At 53.2% G+C, this 15,965-nt stretch overlaps 1 protein-coding gene across 1 annotated transcript; it reads left to right on the top strand.

Annotated features, from left to right (window-relative positions):
* The first annotated feature begins 6,506 nt into the window (after positions 1–6,506).
* Positions 6,507–13,867, top strand: MYMK (myomaker, myoblast fusion factor). Its single transcript, XM_066201512.1, has 5 exons — positions 6,507–6,641; positions 8,973–9,087; positions 11,608–11,756; positions 12,576–12,692; positions 13,721–13,867. The coding sequence occupies exons 1-5, from the start codon at positions 6,507–6,509 to the stop codon at positions 13,865–13,867; spliced, it is 663 nt and encodes a 220-aa protein (XP_066057609.1).
* The last annotated feature ends 2,098 nt before the right edge of the window (positions 13,868–15,965 follow it).

Genomic DNA, 15,965 nt, shown 5'->3' with positions numbered 1-15,965 from the left:
TTGCTCCCATAAATCACAGTGTTATCCCTGGCCGCGGCAGCGCGGGTTTACGCAGCCCCGGCTCGGCCCCGTGAAATCAGCAGGAGCGATGCCATCGCCTCGATGGGAGAAGAACCGGCCCCGAGAGCAAACTGCAGCAGAGAGCACATCCAAAACACGAGTTTCGCATCAGCCAAACCCCGCAGCTCCAACTCCCGGCACCCCAAAATCCCCAGGGACCGCGCTGTCCCCAAAGCCCCGGGGCCGTGGGTGCCGCTGCCGGCAGGTACAGCATTAATCACGGCTGGCCAGGCTCAGACAACAGCGGGTTTTATCTCCCAGTTTTTGGCAGGAGCGTTAGAAATGATTTGCAGATGTTATTTACTGCTTTTGGGCTCGCAGTAAATTGAGACAAGATGCACCTGCATGGACAGCAAGAGGCTTTCCCACCCGGGACGGTCGCTGAGGGCTCGTGTTGGACTTTCCCAGGGAAATTTAGGATTTGGATGAGAGTCCCTGCTCCAGCTCTGCTCCCTGCACGCTGCACTTGGGAGAGGCAGCCCGGCTATCCCTGTGCTGGGCATTCACCTCCCGACACTGCCCCAGGACGCGGCGGAGGCTTGTCCTGACAGCCACGCCGAGGGACACAGAGCAGCCCTGCCCCAGGCAGCTGCCAGGCTTTTCCATCCCAAACCGGTGCCGTGCAGAACTCAGAGTGCAAAAAAAAAAAAACTTTAAAAAAAAAAAAACCAGCGACAGACACTCCAAAATAACCTTTTGCAGTCGGGGGAGCGTTGCCGGCGACTGGCTGCTGGTTTGGCCGGAGAAGTGCCTGTGGAGGAAAGGAGTTTCCTTGGCTGAGAGGAGTTCAACAAAATGCTGGGCTGGGCACTGGTGCTGCTGGCAGGAGCCAGGGATGCTCAGCTGAGCAGAGGAACTCGGGGTTCTGCAGGATTAGGACCGAGGGGATCCCTGTGCTGGGGCAGAGTCTCTGTGGCAGAGGGAGCTCTGTCCTCGGCCTGGAGCAGGGAGTGACAGCCAGCTCTGATCCAGGCAGGACACGCTGACCTCCTCCCTGTGCTTCCCGTGGCAGGACACTCTTCCATCCTGACCCAAGCACCAGCTCTTGGAGCTGCTGGAGCTGACACCCAGCACATCCCTGGAACAAGCCCTCCATGAGCTCTGGACCACAGGACCCACCCTTGGTGAGCCAGAGCCGTGGACGTGGAGTTCCAGCAGCACTTTCCCAGCCGAATCAGCCCTTTCCTGCCTCAGCCCTTGCACTGGCGCAGCAGATGGGATGGCTCTGCTGTAGCCAGGCCCCCCAAAATCCCTGCCCAGGCCCAGGAGTGTGAGCGTGGTCAGGAGTCTGTTGGCCCAGGACGCCCCCCAGAAGCTCCATCTTCCCTCAGGGATGGGACAACTGATTGGTTTTCTTTCTTTTCATCCTCACTGCAGAAGTGATGCGTTTGTTCGACACTTCTGCAGTTATTTCCAGGCCAGACTGGTGTGGCATGGGCAGATTAAAGCTGTCCACGGAGTGTGTGAGGTCCCTGCACGACCAGAACTTTGCCAAGGGGATCAAAGCCCCTCAAAAAGTCCCTGGCAGCCGAGAGCAGCAGCTGTGGCCCACCGCTGGGTAACTAAAACAAGCCAGAGGAGACCAAAAGGAGTGTTCTTTGCAGGCAGAAGTGTTCTTTGGAGCTGGTGCCTTGCAGAGTGACCTGTGGCACAGAGTTGGGCAAGGCAGCTCATCCCTGCGTGTCCCCACGCACTGGGGATGGGGTTGATTTATGTCATGTTGGCGTGAGGCTTTCATCCAGGGAGATTTTTGCAAAATGTTGAGTCAAACTGAACCAGCCAAAGCCACCGAGTTGCTCTCACCATCGGATTCCTGTGAAAAATGTCTCTGGGCAGTCTGAAAGCCACAAGTGACAGCAGTGGCCCCAGGTATGGTCACGGCTGCGGCGTTTCAATGGTTTCAAGAGCCTCTTTTTTTCTGTGCAGACTTCAATTTTACCTGTCCCCAAAGGTTCCTGCAAGAACCTGGAGGAGCTTCCAGGCAAGTCAAGCTCGGTTCGAAATTTTAGATATTCAAAGATTGAAGGGGAAAAAAAAAAGTACAAAGGCTTTTCTTCGCATGGAATGAGTCTGACATGGAAGCTGAGCAGTATTGTGCTGAGGGCCATCAGCTATGCAGCCCTGCCAACCACAGGCATTCAAAATCCGTGAGTCAGACTCCCCAAAAACCCTAAGACTGGTTTCATTCCCTTTTTGGATTTTGAGCCTTGAAGCATCACAGCTTCAAGCATTTCTCTGCAGAAAATTACTTTTTTTTTTTTTTTTGACCAACGGGGTGAGACCTGAGACCCTCAACGTCGTTACTGGGCTCCAGGAGTTATGGCTGTAAAAAAAAAAACCCATTAAACACCATGAAATGAGCAATAAACCCCTGCGCTGCCTCCGTGAATTTGGCAGTGGGGGGCCACCCCAGGACACCCCAAAGGGAGGAGCCACGGAAAACTGGAGTGACAAGAAATCAGATGTCCTTATCATTAATGGTGACATGCTCGTCATGGCCCATGACAAGGCTGAGAGGAAAGGGAAGAGTGAAAAAAACCCTAAGGAAAACAGCAGCAGGAATACCTGTGAGCAATATGCATAATAGGTTTATTCAACAGGGAGACAGGAAGGGGGATTTTTTTTTAATTTTTTTTTTTTTATTTTTAAGGGTAAGTATCCAGCTAAAGCTGCCTCGAATGGGGCCAGGCCTTAGGGAGAATGGGTATTTTAAGTGGCAATTTATTCCACTAATAAAATGAGAAGGATGCAGGTGCCTTGGCAGGGCTGGGCCCGGGTGATCAGAGCCGGGGCTGCAGCAGCGGCCGGGCGAGAGCTCCGGCACAGCTGGTGGCTCTGCCTTTATGGGGCTCCTTTCCCTGCTGCCAGGGCCTGTGTCTGGGCTCCAGCTGCCCACAAAGCCTTCCCCACATCAGGATCTCACCTCCAGCCCTGATCAGAGGCAGCAGTGTGTGGGGAGAGGTGTTTGATCCAGGTGCTGCTGCCGTCCCTGCTCCAGCTAGGCAGGAGTGCCCGTGGGCTGCTCCACTCCTGCACCAGGTGCTTCCACACCAGGATTCCTGATCAAAAAGAGACAGGAAATCCTCACAAAGTGGATGGTGCCACGCTGGTCAGATTGCTCAGGGCTCCTCAGGGCTCCGCCACATCGACCTGCTGAGACCAGGCCACCATCCAGCTTCCCACCATCAGAGCGCACAAGCTGAAGGGTTGTGGGGATAAAAAATTAAACCCTGAAGTAATGGGAGTGGTAAAAACCACTTTGTAGCATCACAGTTCCTTCAAACTGCAACCCCAGGTAGAACTGCAGCTTCACTCTGTTTTTTTGGGTCATCATCACCAGTATTTCCAGCCTGGCAGTGACTGGTGACACTCAACAGAGCAGGTTTCAATTCCGACCCAGTCTACACCACAGGCAGATGAAAGATCATCCCATTCTTATCCCAAGGAGAAAATACTCTCAGCTGGCACAGCCCCCTCATCCCCTGTTCCAACACACACCGCTTTCAAACCATCACCCTCATATTAAAAATAAAACAAAACTCTCTGTGTCTCTTTCCTTCACTGCAGCGTCTGAGTTGAAAGGGTAGAAGTGCTTGCAGAAAAGCCATGGTTAATGTTACCCTGGAAGGATCCAGGACAGCATACCAGAACCTGGGTTTGGCATCTGGGAGCCACTTTTCAGCCATATATATCACCGTTCCTGCGTGCACGCCGATCCACACGAAATTAGCCCTGTGGAATGCGGATTGAAAAATTCCCTTTCCAGCAGCACTTAAACGCAGCAGCTAAAATTTGCTCTTTCTCCATTTCCTACCTGTTTAGGAAAGAAGGAACAAAGTCCTGGCCCTTTGTTTTTTTGGGTTCCTTCCCGGGAAGGTTTGCCCAACCCACGTCTGCACCGCGGTGTTCGCAGCCTGAACAAAGACCTTTTAAGCAGCAGCAGCCCCTGCCAGGAGCTCACCACCTGCCTGCCCCTCTCCTCCCCATTTATTTTGGGGGCTCTTTTTCAATAATAGCTGAAACACGTGTGCAACAACCCAGTGGGAGTTGGTTGGTTTTTTTCTCCCCCGCCCCCCCCCATGCCTACAGCGCTGGCTGCAACCCAACTGCCAGCCCGGGGTGTGCAGCTGGGAGAGTAAAAAAAAAAAAAAGGAAAAAAGAAAAAAAAATAGAATAAAACCCCAGCAACCTGTGGAATGTTTTCTTGCTCCTCAGAGCTCCAACACTTCCCTGCTTGGGGAGCTCCTGCCATGGCTGGCACTTGCTGCATCCAGCAGCCAACGGGGTTTCCTTTCCAGTGGGCGCCAGCTGGATTTTGGGCGAAGGCTGGGGGTGAGGGGGACGTGTTTAACAACTGCCTGAGGGTATTTTTCACCTGATGCCCTTTGCCTTGTGCACAGCCACCACCCTTGCACGTCCCTGTGTCCTCACAAGCGGTGTGGGGGCTGCTTTGCACCCAGACGTGGAGGTTTGCCCTCAGCAGCAGGTTTTGAGCTGTGCTTCCGGCTCTCTGACATCCCTCTCAAGGCCACAAGAGCAGGGCAGAGGATGTTTTCATAGCCAGGAATCCAGAATGGTTTGTGCAACCTCTTAACCCCAAATCTGCTCAAAACCCCCCTGAGGACAAGCCCTGCTGTGCCCCACGGCACTGTCCTTGGTCCGAGCAGATCGTGAACACAGAATAATGGATTCATCTGAGAATATGGCCAAAAAAAAATAAAAGAGCGGGGTACTTTGAGGATGTGCTGGAGCTCTGCTTTCAGCTCAGGGCTGGACACCTGGGGAGCATCAGGGTATTTATGTGCCGGCTTGGAGGGATTCATTTTCACAGTAAATAGGGACTAGAGAGTTTTTTTCAATATTTATTGGTCAAGATTCAGTTTTGCAGAGTTTTGTGGTAAGTTTATAGCCTGCCCAGGCAGGAGGGCGGCTGGAGATGTGGTGTGGGCAGCACCCCGCGGAGGGATGCCGCCTGCAGCCAGCCAGGGAATGTAGATGGTTCCTGCAGTATCAGCTAAAAACGGGAGCCCTACCCAGCTCATCTGAGCCGTGGCCCGGGGAAGGCTCCCGGCACAGAGTCAGGGTTTAATTCTCTGTGCCATTCCCTGCACACACACACACACACCCTCACTCCCCTTCCAGAGCCCTTTCTGACCTACTGGAGTGGTTTAAAGTGGATTTTTTTTTTATTTATGCGTGCATGTCTGTCTTTCCTCCAGACTCCCCTCCCAGGGGACAGGCGAGCCCGTGCTATCAGCCCCAGAAATGGTGGCTCCTATCAGAGCTCCAACCCTCCCTCCTCCCCAAAGCCGCAGCCACAGAGGCGCTTGCTCAAGCGCAGCATTCCTGCTCCCCGTGTCCCGGGAGCAGCTGTGCCGAAAGGATGCCGAGAATCCCTGCGAGGCTCCAAGGAAAAGATATTAACGCAGGGGGGGAGCAGCAGCGATATAATAAAAAGTCATAATAAAAGAGAGAACCACTGAGTGGATTAGCAGCCCAAACGCCGCTTGGCTTTTGGTTTCCTTTCCTCCAGCTTTTCTGCGCCGCACGACAATCCGCTCAAATTCCTCCAGCCCGGAGACGCTCGGCTCCTGAATTTCAGACAGAGCTCCTGGAGGTGGCCAGGCTGCAAAAAACTGAGGGCATGGCTGGGAAATTTAACTGCACTGAGCCCCACGGAGGGCACGTAGGCACTGGCAGCAGGCTCTGGGCGTTGGGTCAAACCAGCACCCACTCCACGTGTTCCCCCGTGGGGAAATAAGAGCAGGTTTGGGCCTTGGCGTGTATTTCTCAAGAGCACAAACGTTGTAGGATACATCCCACTGTTTTAAAAAACTCGGGTGCCACATAGCTGTTCTTCCTTTGTGGAAGTGCAGGGCAGAGAATAATAAAATAATGCAAGGGATTCACAGGGATCATCGAGTTCAGCTCCCGACCCTGCACAGGACAGTCCCAGGTCCTATCCCTGGCCACCAGAGATCAGTGCCTGCCCCTCCACTTTGTGATTAAAGAAGGTGGATTTTCCCTGCCGGACTGCTCCAGCAGCGCTGCCCCGGGCTCGGCACGGTGACAGCGGGACGCAGAGACGGGATGTCCCCATGAGGAGCGAGTAAACCCAGAGGCCTCACCCACCATGTACCCAAACCCAACACCCAGCACGAGGCATGCAAGGACAACGTTCCCTTTTACTCCTTTAGAAGCACCCAGGAGGATTTTTGGGGGCACACAGCATCTGCTGCCCGGAGCCACCGGCTGTGTCAAGAATTTGGGATGAGCCGGGAGCGGAGGCGGCGGCTGTGGCGGCGGCAGCTGTTCCCTGCCCGCAGCCCTCCTGCCTCGCAGGGCATTTAAATTTTAAAGCACCCTCCCCACGGCTGCTTTCTCCACCATTCCTGCCCAGCTCATAGACACCCTGTCCCCAGGAGCCGCCGGCCCACGAGGCACCCATGGGTTCTCTGGTGGCCAAGCTCCTTCTGCCCACCCTCAGCTCCTTGGTCTTCCTCCCCACCATCAGCATCGCGGCCAAGCGGCGTTTCCACATGGAAGCCATGGTTTACTTCTTCACCATGTTCTTCGTGGCGGTAAGAAGTTCCCAATTTCCCCTCTCCCTGCATGTTTTAACCTTCCAAAAGCCCCCCGGAACCACTGAGAAGCTGGTTCACCCAAGAGCAGCCAGCACAACCCCTAAAATATCCCTTTTCAGTCATTTCCCACCGTGTGTGGTGCTGAGCAGCTGATTCTCCAGTTTAGGATGTCCTACAGTGCGGCCTTGCAGAGATTTAGTGGTGTTTTATGGCTGAGATTAGGGAGAAGGTCTGGGTGCAAAGAGCCTTGACTGATTTGCAATGCTTTGGAGCTGGCTTTTCTCTTTGCTTTACAGCTGCTAAGTGGCCACGCTGAATTTGGGCTTTAAATTGCCTCCAGAATCTCTTGCTCTGCCTCTGTCGTTTTAGCCAAAAGCACATAGTAGTCGAATTATTGATTTTGCAATTGCCAGCTGGGGATGGGAGCAATGCTGGAGTCAGGGGAGTTTCTGCACTGGGAAAGGAGTGACTAAAACACGCTGCTGAGCTATTAAGAAAAATAATTATTAACCCTTTGTGGGTTGAAACGTGTGTTTTACCAGGCTGTGATTCCCTGACCTTCCTTTGTGTGGAAATAATGAGTGAAGAAATATCTGTACATACGTAAAACATTCCTATTCCTGCTCCCAGCAGTGCGCTGCCCTGGGCTTTGTATCCCTGCTAAGTGACTTCATACAGACACCAGCTGAGCAGCCAAAGCAGCATTCCCACTGGAAAAAAATCTCCTGTTTGATTACATTTCAGTGATCTGCTAAAGAATATGAAGGAAGCAGCTCAGCAACGCAGCTGATGTTGCATTTCCCACTAATCCCCATCCATCTCAAGGCATCTCGTGAGGGTTGGCATGTCCCTTGTACAGAGAAACTGAGGCAGGGAGTAGATTAAGGATCTTCCCAGAGTGAAAAGCTCTTCCACAGGGCTCAGAATCAGGCTGGTCCCCTATGAAGGATCCACAGAACATCCTTGACCATTTGAGCAGATTAAAGCACGATGCAGGGAGAGAAATTCTGCCAGCTCTATAAAAACGACAGCACCAGTTAATATGAAAACATCCCTGAGCCCCCTGCCCCAGCTCCCCAGGGAAGCCAGACATCCACAGTTTCATTTTGCACTGGGTCTGTGTCTGCTCCACCTCCCCGAGGAGTCAGTAGGAAAATTGGCACGTGTTCCGATGGGAGGTGGAACAGGTCCTCTCTGAAGAGATTGGAGAAGTAAAAAATCCCTGAGTGGGGAAGGGAAAGAAGGGAAAGGAGGAGAGGCAGCTGCCAGTGTGGTGGGAAGGGGGTTGGAAGGGCAGCAGCTGCTGCTGTTGCATTTTTTGTCGCATCCCACTCCTCCTCCCGCAGGAGAGCTGAGCAGAGCAGTGAAAGCACGTGGCCCTGGCAGACAAGTGCCAGGAGCACGCTCTGCCTTCCACCCTTTCTTGCTCCCAGCTCCAGACTCCCCGAGCCCAATCTCAAGCAGGGAAAAGAATTACAGCCGTGGTGCAATCTTTTCTAGGAGCTGCAGCCAGCCAGAGGGCTCGCAGCGATTCCCATTGTAAATTATATCAGCATCCCCAGCGGGCCGTGACGGCGAGCGGCGTTCCTGCCAAGCGGAGCGGGGACTTCTTCAGGAACAGAGGAGCTCCCTGGTGCTGCCACTGCAGAACCTGCAGGGCTGAGGGCTGGCAGGGAAAGGAGAGAGCCAGGCAAACACTGGGAGCATTCCTCTGATCGCACTGGAAAATGTCTCTTGGCGTGCTCTTCGTTGATGTTGCATGACAATGGGGGTTTTTTTGCAAATAACCTAATCAATGAGCTAATGGGCAGGAACTGGTGGTTTTTAAGGGAATGCACTAATGAGTGAATTCCCCAGTATTCAGAGTCTGGCCATATAAACCTTGTTTAGCCTGGACAGTGACCTGGCATCCATACACTTTTCATCAGGACACTCATTCTGAATTGTTTTACAAGAATCTTTCGCAATTAAAACCACAACCCCAGAGTCCTCCTTCTGCTGGAGAGGCCGTCCCCCAGCGCCCTGCTCAAAGCAGCTTGGTCATCAGATTGCAAATTCTGGCCAAGAGGCAAATTAAAGCCTGTCTCAGTTTGTACTAAGAGAGAAGAATGCTGATTCTTGGGCAATTTGCAGCTGGGAACGATGACATTATCACTCAAATATATTCATTACCGCATATCAGTGATCCTGGTGTAGCTGACACTGTTCTGGCCTGGCTGACCATCCCCTCAGCAGCTACACTGCTTCAAACCAGTTGATAAGAGACTTTACCTTACTGGGATGTGGGTTAAAACCAGTTTTCTAAGAAATTTTTTTCTTTTGGAATAGTTTTACCACCTTTGTGACGGCCCCGGGTTATCAGTGTTGTGCTTTATGCGCTACGACATCCTGGAGTACTTCAGCATCTACGGCACAGCCCTGTCCATCTGGGTGTCCCTGATGGGTAAGAACTGCTCTGCTGGGGCTCCTGAAAGCTCCAGCGCTGGCAGGAAGGGCTGGATTTATCAGGATGGATGATGGGACGGTCAGTGGGGACAGCCCCCAGAAATGCTGCTCGCTCTGAGCTGCCACTGAAATTGTCCTTTGTGGAAGTCAGTCCGTGCTATGGATTAATCCAGCTTTTATCATTAACACCTTGGAAAGTCACTGTAATTAGTGGGGTCCAGACATGGAACTGTCCTGAGTGGTGGCTGGGGACATTTTGCTCCTGGAGGTGAAGAGTTGTGGCACCTGCTGGTGGTGTTGGTCGGGTGTTCCCCTGCCTGCACCAGCTCTCACACATGTCCTCGGCTTCAAATGACAATAACACACTTGTGCTGCAGTTTAAGGCAGGACAAGGCTGTGAGATGACTGAGTCTGAAACCTCATATGCCAGGGAATTTCCCCATTTCTCCTCCTTCCCCCCATACCGGGCCCATCAGTTTGTTTTCCCTCACATGGGGCATTAAGAAATGCAGAATCTCCCACTTCCCCTGGCAGCATGAGAATCAAAGTGGTTTAGTCAAAACAAATATAACTTCCTGGTTTATCAAAAACCTGGGCTGGGCTGATGGGAATATTAGATCTGCTTAGAAAATGCAGAAATTTATTTCACTTCCTCTTTACTACAAATCCCACCCCTTGCCCTGTTATTCAGTTTTCCTTTTCCCACATTTGCTTCACTTTCTTTTTCCTCATTTTGTTCCTTATTTGCCACCGAAACAAAATATAATAGAAATGGGAAAAAAAAAAAAAAAAAAAAAAGAGAGAGAAAGACAAAAAGTTCAAACCTATCATTTTCCCATTTTGTCACCATGATTTTTGGATGGATGTGAGTGTTGATGGCAGGAGAAGAGAGCAGGATCAGGGGAGAGGGATGTTCCAGCAGCAAAGGTTTTGCTTGAAAATTTGACCCATTTCTAACCAGTGCCCACGCCAGACAGGGTTCCCATTTCTCCCCACGATGAGCTGGGGTCAGCACTCCAATGCAGAGCCCCAGAATGCCCACAGGACTTTCCCCTCTGTCCCTCAGAGCTTTAGGGATGGTGCAGGACCTCCAGCAGGGATGGGATTCCTGCAGCCCCAGAGCCCTGGGGTAACACCCTTCAGCTGGGCAGATTCATCCTGTGGGGATGCAGGAGCACCCCACTCCCAGAGCATGCAATAGGATAAATTTTCCATGCAGGGAAAAAATGTGTGGAGAAAATATTACCCTTAGAAATGGCTCTGTCCCATCAAACTGTGAGTCCCAAGGGAGGCTCACCCCACTGCTCAGGGCACCTCAGTGCTCTCTCTCTGCTCAGCTAGAAAAGGCAAATCATTTCCAAAGGGCATTTTCAGTGGATAACAGCAGTGTCAGGGTAGGTCAGAGCTGATCCAGACACTTTGGCTCCCTGCAGCAAAATTCGACTTGATTGCTTCATTACCACGTTCAAAAACCTCAAAAAAAAAAAAAAAAAAAAAAAAAAAAAAAAATTACAAATCCCGGACTACGAGGTTTAAAATATTGACCCGCTGGGAAACAACAGAGATTAACATGCGGACATTATCCCTTAGCCAAACTCCCTATAAAAGCACGATCCAAGGACATGGAAGGTGTGGTGACTGAAGCCCAGGGAAGCCTCTCGCTGTGCCTTGTAAAGCCCGAGCGCACATGTGCGGACGCAGACCCTCGGGCAAACTTCCCGGAATGCAAATCCAGGACAGCCATAACACAGCTGTGCAAGCTGGAAAAGCATGGAGCCCACTGGGATCCATAACTTTTATCAGTTATTACCCCATTCTGTGCTAAACAAAAGCCTCTAATAATTTACTCAGGCTGGAGACTTCCAGCTTGCAAACCCCGGGCAGGTGCCGGGGAGGCCGGGACCCCATGGCACCAGTGGGGGAGTCCCACGGCGTTTGGGGTGATGGAGCCTGTGCCAGGGTGAGCTGGCAGGTTTGGGAAGGCTGGAGATGCAGGAGGAACCCAAGAGCTGATTGTGGGCTCGCAGGGCATGAGGGTGTTTGCGATCGCCTCTGAATTCTGGGTCAAGGAAAAGGGAGATCATGGAATCATGGAGTGGTTTGAAGTGGGAAGGGATTTTAAAGACCATCTTGTTCTACCCCCTGCCACGGACAGGGACACCTTCCACTATCCCAGGTTGCTTCAAGCCCCATCCAACCTGGCCCTGGACACTTCCAGGGATGGGGCAGCCACAGCCCCTCTGGGTAGAGAATTTCCTTTGTGGTTCCCCATGCAACACTGAAATAAAACCCCAGCAATCAGCTCCTGGACTCACCACCCAGATGCCTCAGGATGGATTGCTTTGCCCCACGTGCCTCAGTTTCCCCAGCAGCGTGACATGAGAAGGGCAAACCAGACACGGATACAGCCCCAGGGCAGGTGGGACAGACCCCAGGAAGGCTTTAGGGGAGCAGCTGAAAAAGTGGGGGGGGGGGGGGGGGGGCTGTGAGCTGATGCTCCCTGTGCTCGATCCCTCAGCCCTGGCAGAGTTTGACGAGCCCAAGAGATCGACCTTCATCATGTTTGGGGTCCTCACCATCGCCGTGAGGATCTACCACGACCGCTGGGGCTACGGCGTCTACTCGGGCCCCATCGGGACGGCCGTGCTGGTGATCACTGTCAAATGGGTATGCAGGGCAGGGCTCTGTGGGGTGCTCCTGCTGGGGAAAGGGCTGGACCCTGCATGGGGAAGTCCAGCCTGTGCCAGGGATTCCCTCCTCAAGATCCAGCTCTCAATCTCACAGTGATTTCTCCTTGAACCTGAGCAGAAGGCAGACGGCAGCCTTTGTGATAAATGCCAGATTCGATTGGTCTGAGCAATCTACCACATCTCCTGTCCCTGCATTTCTAATCAGGAGGAATGTATTCATGGAGTTTTTACAGCTACTCAGAGGCAAAGGGATCTGGTAAACTGCCCCAGATCCAGGGGAGATGTGGATAAAACCACGGTGATAAAGTGGGGAGGAATCTGTCTGCAGTCTGCCTGAATCCAGCTGGGACAGCCGGGCACACTGCTGCAGTCTGTGCCCCACTCACTGCACGTGCTGTGGACCCAGCTGGGAGTGAGGTAGGGAAGCCACTGCAGGAGTGGGCAAGGAGTGACGGGACAAAAATTGCAGAAAGGTGATGCCAAACATCGTGGAAATGCAGTGGTGCAAGTCCCAGTTATAAACTGTCACTAAGCCAGCAGCTAAAAGCAAGTGGCCACCGTGGGGAGGGGATGGGCAAGGAGGAGACCAAGGCATGGGAGCACCCTGTATCCTCCAGTCTGCAGCTGCTGTGCTGGGATCTGCTCCCCCACAGGCTGGGTTTGTGAGGACACACACTCCCTGAGCTGGCTTTGGGGCTGAATATTAAAAAACCCCAGTATTATTATGAGGAATGAGGGTGGAGCAGCCAGCTAAATCCAGGTGAATACGCATGGTGTGCTCTCTCCTTCCTCCCAGCTGCAGAAGATGAAGGAGAAGAAAGGGCTCTATCCTGACAAGAGTGTCTACACCCAACAGATCGGTCCTGGCTTCTGTTTCGGGGCGCTGGCGCTGATGCTGAGGTTCTTCTTTGAGGTACCTGTGTGCACACTCACCCTCCCTGACTCTACGAGGTGTAAAGGACATCACCAAGAGAGGGACAACCCCGCTCACACCACTGGGCTGCCTCCAGCCTCGCACAAAACCCACCTCAGGGTTTGAATACCGGGGTCTGGCAGCAGGGACAAGAGCCCCTCCGTGCTTGTCCCCATCCCCTGATCCATTCGGGGCAGATGTGAGAGCAAGTGGCACACAGGGTGATGCTCTGTCTCCTTTTTCCCCCTTCAGTGAGTCACAAGGATGTGGGATGTGCTTTCCTCAGGCACACGTGGTCCTCAGAATGGCTTTGTCAAGTGCGAGCAGGGTTTTTTGGAAACTGGGCACGGGTGACTTAAGGACACCTCACAGCGACGCGGCAGGGACTGGATCCATCCCAGGCACGGCCGGATCCAGGGCTGGCTCACGCCAAAGAAAAGACTCTCAGTGACTCCCAGGGGCACTTGATGCTGTGTTTATATCCTTCTGCTCCTGCTGCTGGCCAGTCCCCCCCCGTCCTGCTCCGAAGTGTCTGTGTGTCCCGCCGGGCAGGCGATAACCCCCCGACACAGCTGCCGGCCGTGCCTGTGCTCAGCCCCGCCGTTACGGCCCCTCTGTGCTTTGGGAGCTGCGAGATACAACCTCGCAGGCATCCCCAAGGGTTATTTTTCAAAGCATTTGGTAATTGCAAATTCTAGCAGAACATAAAAATGTCACTTAGCAGGAGCCGCCTCCCCGCGCGCCCCGGCCTCGCCGCCGCGTCCTTTGCGGGGTAATGAAACACTTCATTCAAGAATTGGGAAATGTGCAAATTAGAACGTGTTAAATCCACTTTGCTTTAGGTTTTTGGGGGTTTAGGTTTTGTTTTTTTTTTTTCTCTGGAAATCCTTTCTTCTCTGACAGCAAAGGGAGGCAGAAAGTTCAGGAATCTTTTTTATCCCCTTCCTTTTGGCTACTTGTAGAAATTTAACGTCGCGCTCTCCCTGCCCTGCTGCTCCCGCTTCTCACTGCGCTCTCCCTGCCTGCAGGAGTGGGATTACACCTACGTGCACAGCTTCTACCACTGTGCCTTGGCCATGGCCTTCGTGCTGCTGCTGCCCAAGGAGAACAAGAAGGCCGGGAGCGCCGGGACCCCCGCCCGGCTGGACTGCTCCACGCTCTGCTGCTGCGTCTGAGCCCCCATGGCACACGTGTCCCTGCTCCTGGGTGGTGGAGGGCTGCAGCCAAAAGGAAAATCCCCCTGCCTGCTGGGTTTTCCTCTGGTGGCATCTTTTCCCACCAGCTCTGTGCCCGCTCTGGGATTTTCTCCCTTGGGCAGTTTCTTGAGTAACCTGGTCTGGTGGAAGGTGTCCCTGCCCATGGCAGGGGGATTGGAACAAGGTGGGCTTTAAGGTCCTTTCGAAACCGTCCTGCGATTCCCCTTTCCACCATCAGCCCTGGCAAAGCTCGCACTTCCAGTTTGGTACATATCCATATTCTCCCTGGAGGAGCACTCAGCTGGGCTGTGACCTGTCCCCTGCCCCAGGAGACCCCTGCACTCCCGGGCCATGTCACCTTCTCCTGGGCTGTCCCATGCACTGGCCTGGCAGGACCCGAGTTGTCCCCTCCGTGCAGGTTTGCCCAGCCCGAGCACACCAAGCTTTGTTTGCAGCACCCAATTAACAGAACCTGTATTTTTTGTGAGATATTAACTATTTTATTTATGCATTCTCTTGATGTAAATAATATATACTAATAAAGACTTTGCCAGCGTGCAGTGCCAGCATTTCTTCAGCGGGGTGGGAAACTTTCCAGCTCCACTCAGCTCAGCTGAGGGCAGATGCCAATTCCAAAGCAGAGCTCTGGGCACGGCCACCACAAGCCCTCAAACCTGGAGGGACCTGCAACACTGGGCACTTTGTCCTTGCAGACCTGCAGGCGCAGGCAGCAGGTGCCTCATTGGTATGGAAAGTACATGGAAAATGAGAGGCCGAGAAAAGAAGCTCCTGGAGGGAGGGGGGAGGGCTGTAAGCCTATAACATCTCCTCTAACAGACTATTTACTATAGCAGAAGTGTATGATTTATTTAGACTGTCTGGGAAAAAGGCCAAGACTATATGTCATGGACAATTAGAGCAGTATTGATATACAGAGATGTCCACAGAAAGCCCACATTAAGCCCGGGCTCCTCTGGAAGAGAAATCCACTCCAGTCATTCATCAGAGCAACTTCCTGCGACGGGGCAACAACCAAAACTGAATGAGCTTCCAACAAAAATATAAATGAATTATGAACCCCCAAGCATCCAAGAGTCACTGGCAAGCGGTGGCACAGCTGATGCAGCTGCACGCAGAGGCAGAGCTAGCACAGAGCTTTCAAAGTGTTCCCCAGCACCTAAACCAGCACAGCCCCATTCCTTCCCAGCATCCAGCCCCTGGGATGTTTACAAGATGCTCCCAGGGTTTGTGTATAAGGCTTTCCTCGTGGTTTGCACGCTACTGGAGCTCTTTGCCTGGTGAGGGCTGCTCAGGGTGGCCCCCAAAAAAACAAGCCCAAGTGCTCTAATTTGGAGTGAAAGGAGTAGCTCAGCACTGGCTGCAAGAGATGCCTCTGAGGGTGCACAGCAGCTTCCTGAGGGGTCACCCCCATGGTCATCCCACACTGGCTCTTCTGGGTGTTTGTCACCCCAAAGGCAAATGCTCAACGCTGACCCTGCCCAGGATCCTGACCGGCAGTGCCAGCAGCCTCCCTCGCTTGCTGCAGCCACTGATCAGAGCCTCCTTCACCCCAGCAGCTCATTTTGGGACTGTTTGGTCCCTCCTGGGCTGCGGTGACAGGCACAGCCCTGCAGCAAGCCCTGGGCACCATGGGCATGGTGAGAGCCTTGTGAGGGTCCAGTGCTGGGAGGAGGGCATTGGGTGACCACGACACCCAACTGGGGCTGAGCACGAGGGACCAAAGGTTGGCAAACCCCATGCAAACAAGGAGGGCACATCACCTGAGGAGCAGCTGAGTAGAGAAAACCTCCTGCTCCCACCTGCCATGTATTCAGCTGCAAAAAAAATCCCCAAAATTGTCTTGAACACAGCAAAATCTCAAGCAAGGTTTGCTTTGTCCCCTCCTCTCCTTACTGATCCTCCAGCACCCAGCCTTGGGACTGACACACACCTGGGCACACCCACAGGGTCCCTGCCCTGGCAGCAGCTCCGAGCTGATGGCAGCGCCCAAAACCAGAGGAAGGTGCAGAGCTGGATCCACTACCCCAGGCAGGATATCCCCTGCAACACCGATGCA

This window comes from Chamaea fasciata, unplaced genomic scaffold, assembly GCF_029207755.1.
Source record: "Chamaea fasciata isolate MVZ Bird 193981 ecotype frontalis unplaced genomic scaffold, bChaFas1.0.hap1 SCAF_20, whole genome shotgun sequence".
NCBI lineage: Eukaryota > Metazoa > Chordata > Aves > Passeriformes > Sylviidae > Chamaea > Chamaea fasciata.
Note: the sequence above shows the minus strand (reverse complement) of the source record. Positions and strands in the feature narration are given on the sequence as shown.

Coding starts and splice junctions, on each gene's coding strand:
- MYMK (XM_066201512.1), top strand. CDS start 6,507: ATGGGTTCTCTGGTGGCCAAGCTCCTTCTGCCCACCCTCAGCTCCTTG. Junction 9,088..11,607: donor CATCTGGGTGTCCCTGATGG/GTAAGAACTGCT, acceptor TCGATCCCTCAG/CCCTGGCAGAGTTTGACGAG. Junction 11,757..12,575: donor TGGTGATCACTGTCAAATGG/GTATGCAGGGCA, acceptor CCTTCCTCCCAG/CTGCAGAAGATGAAGGAGAA.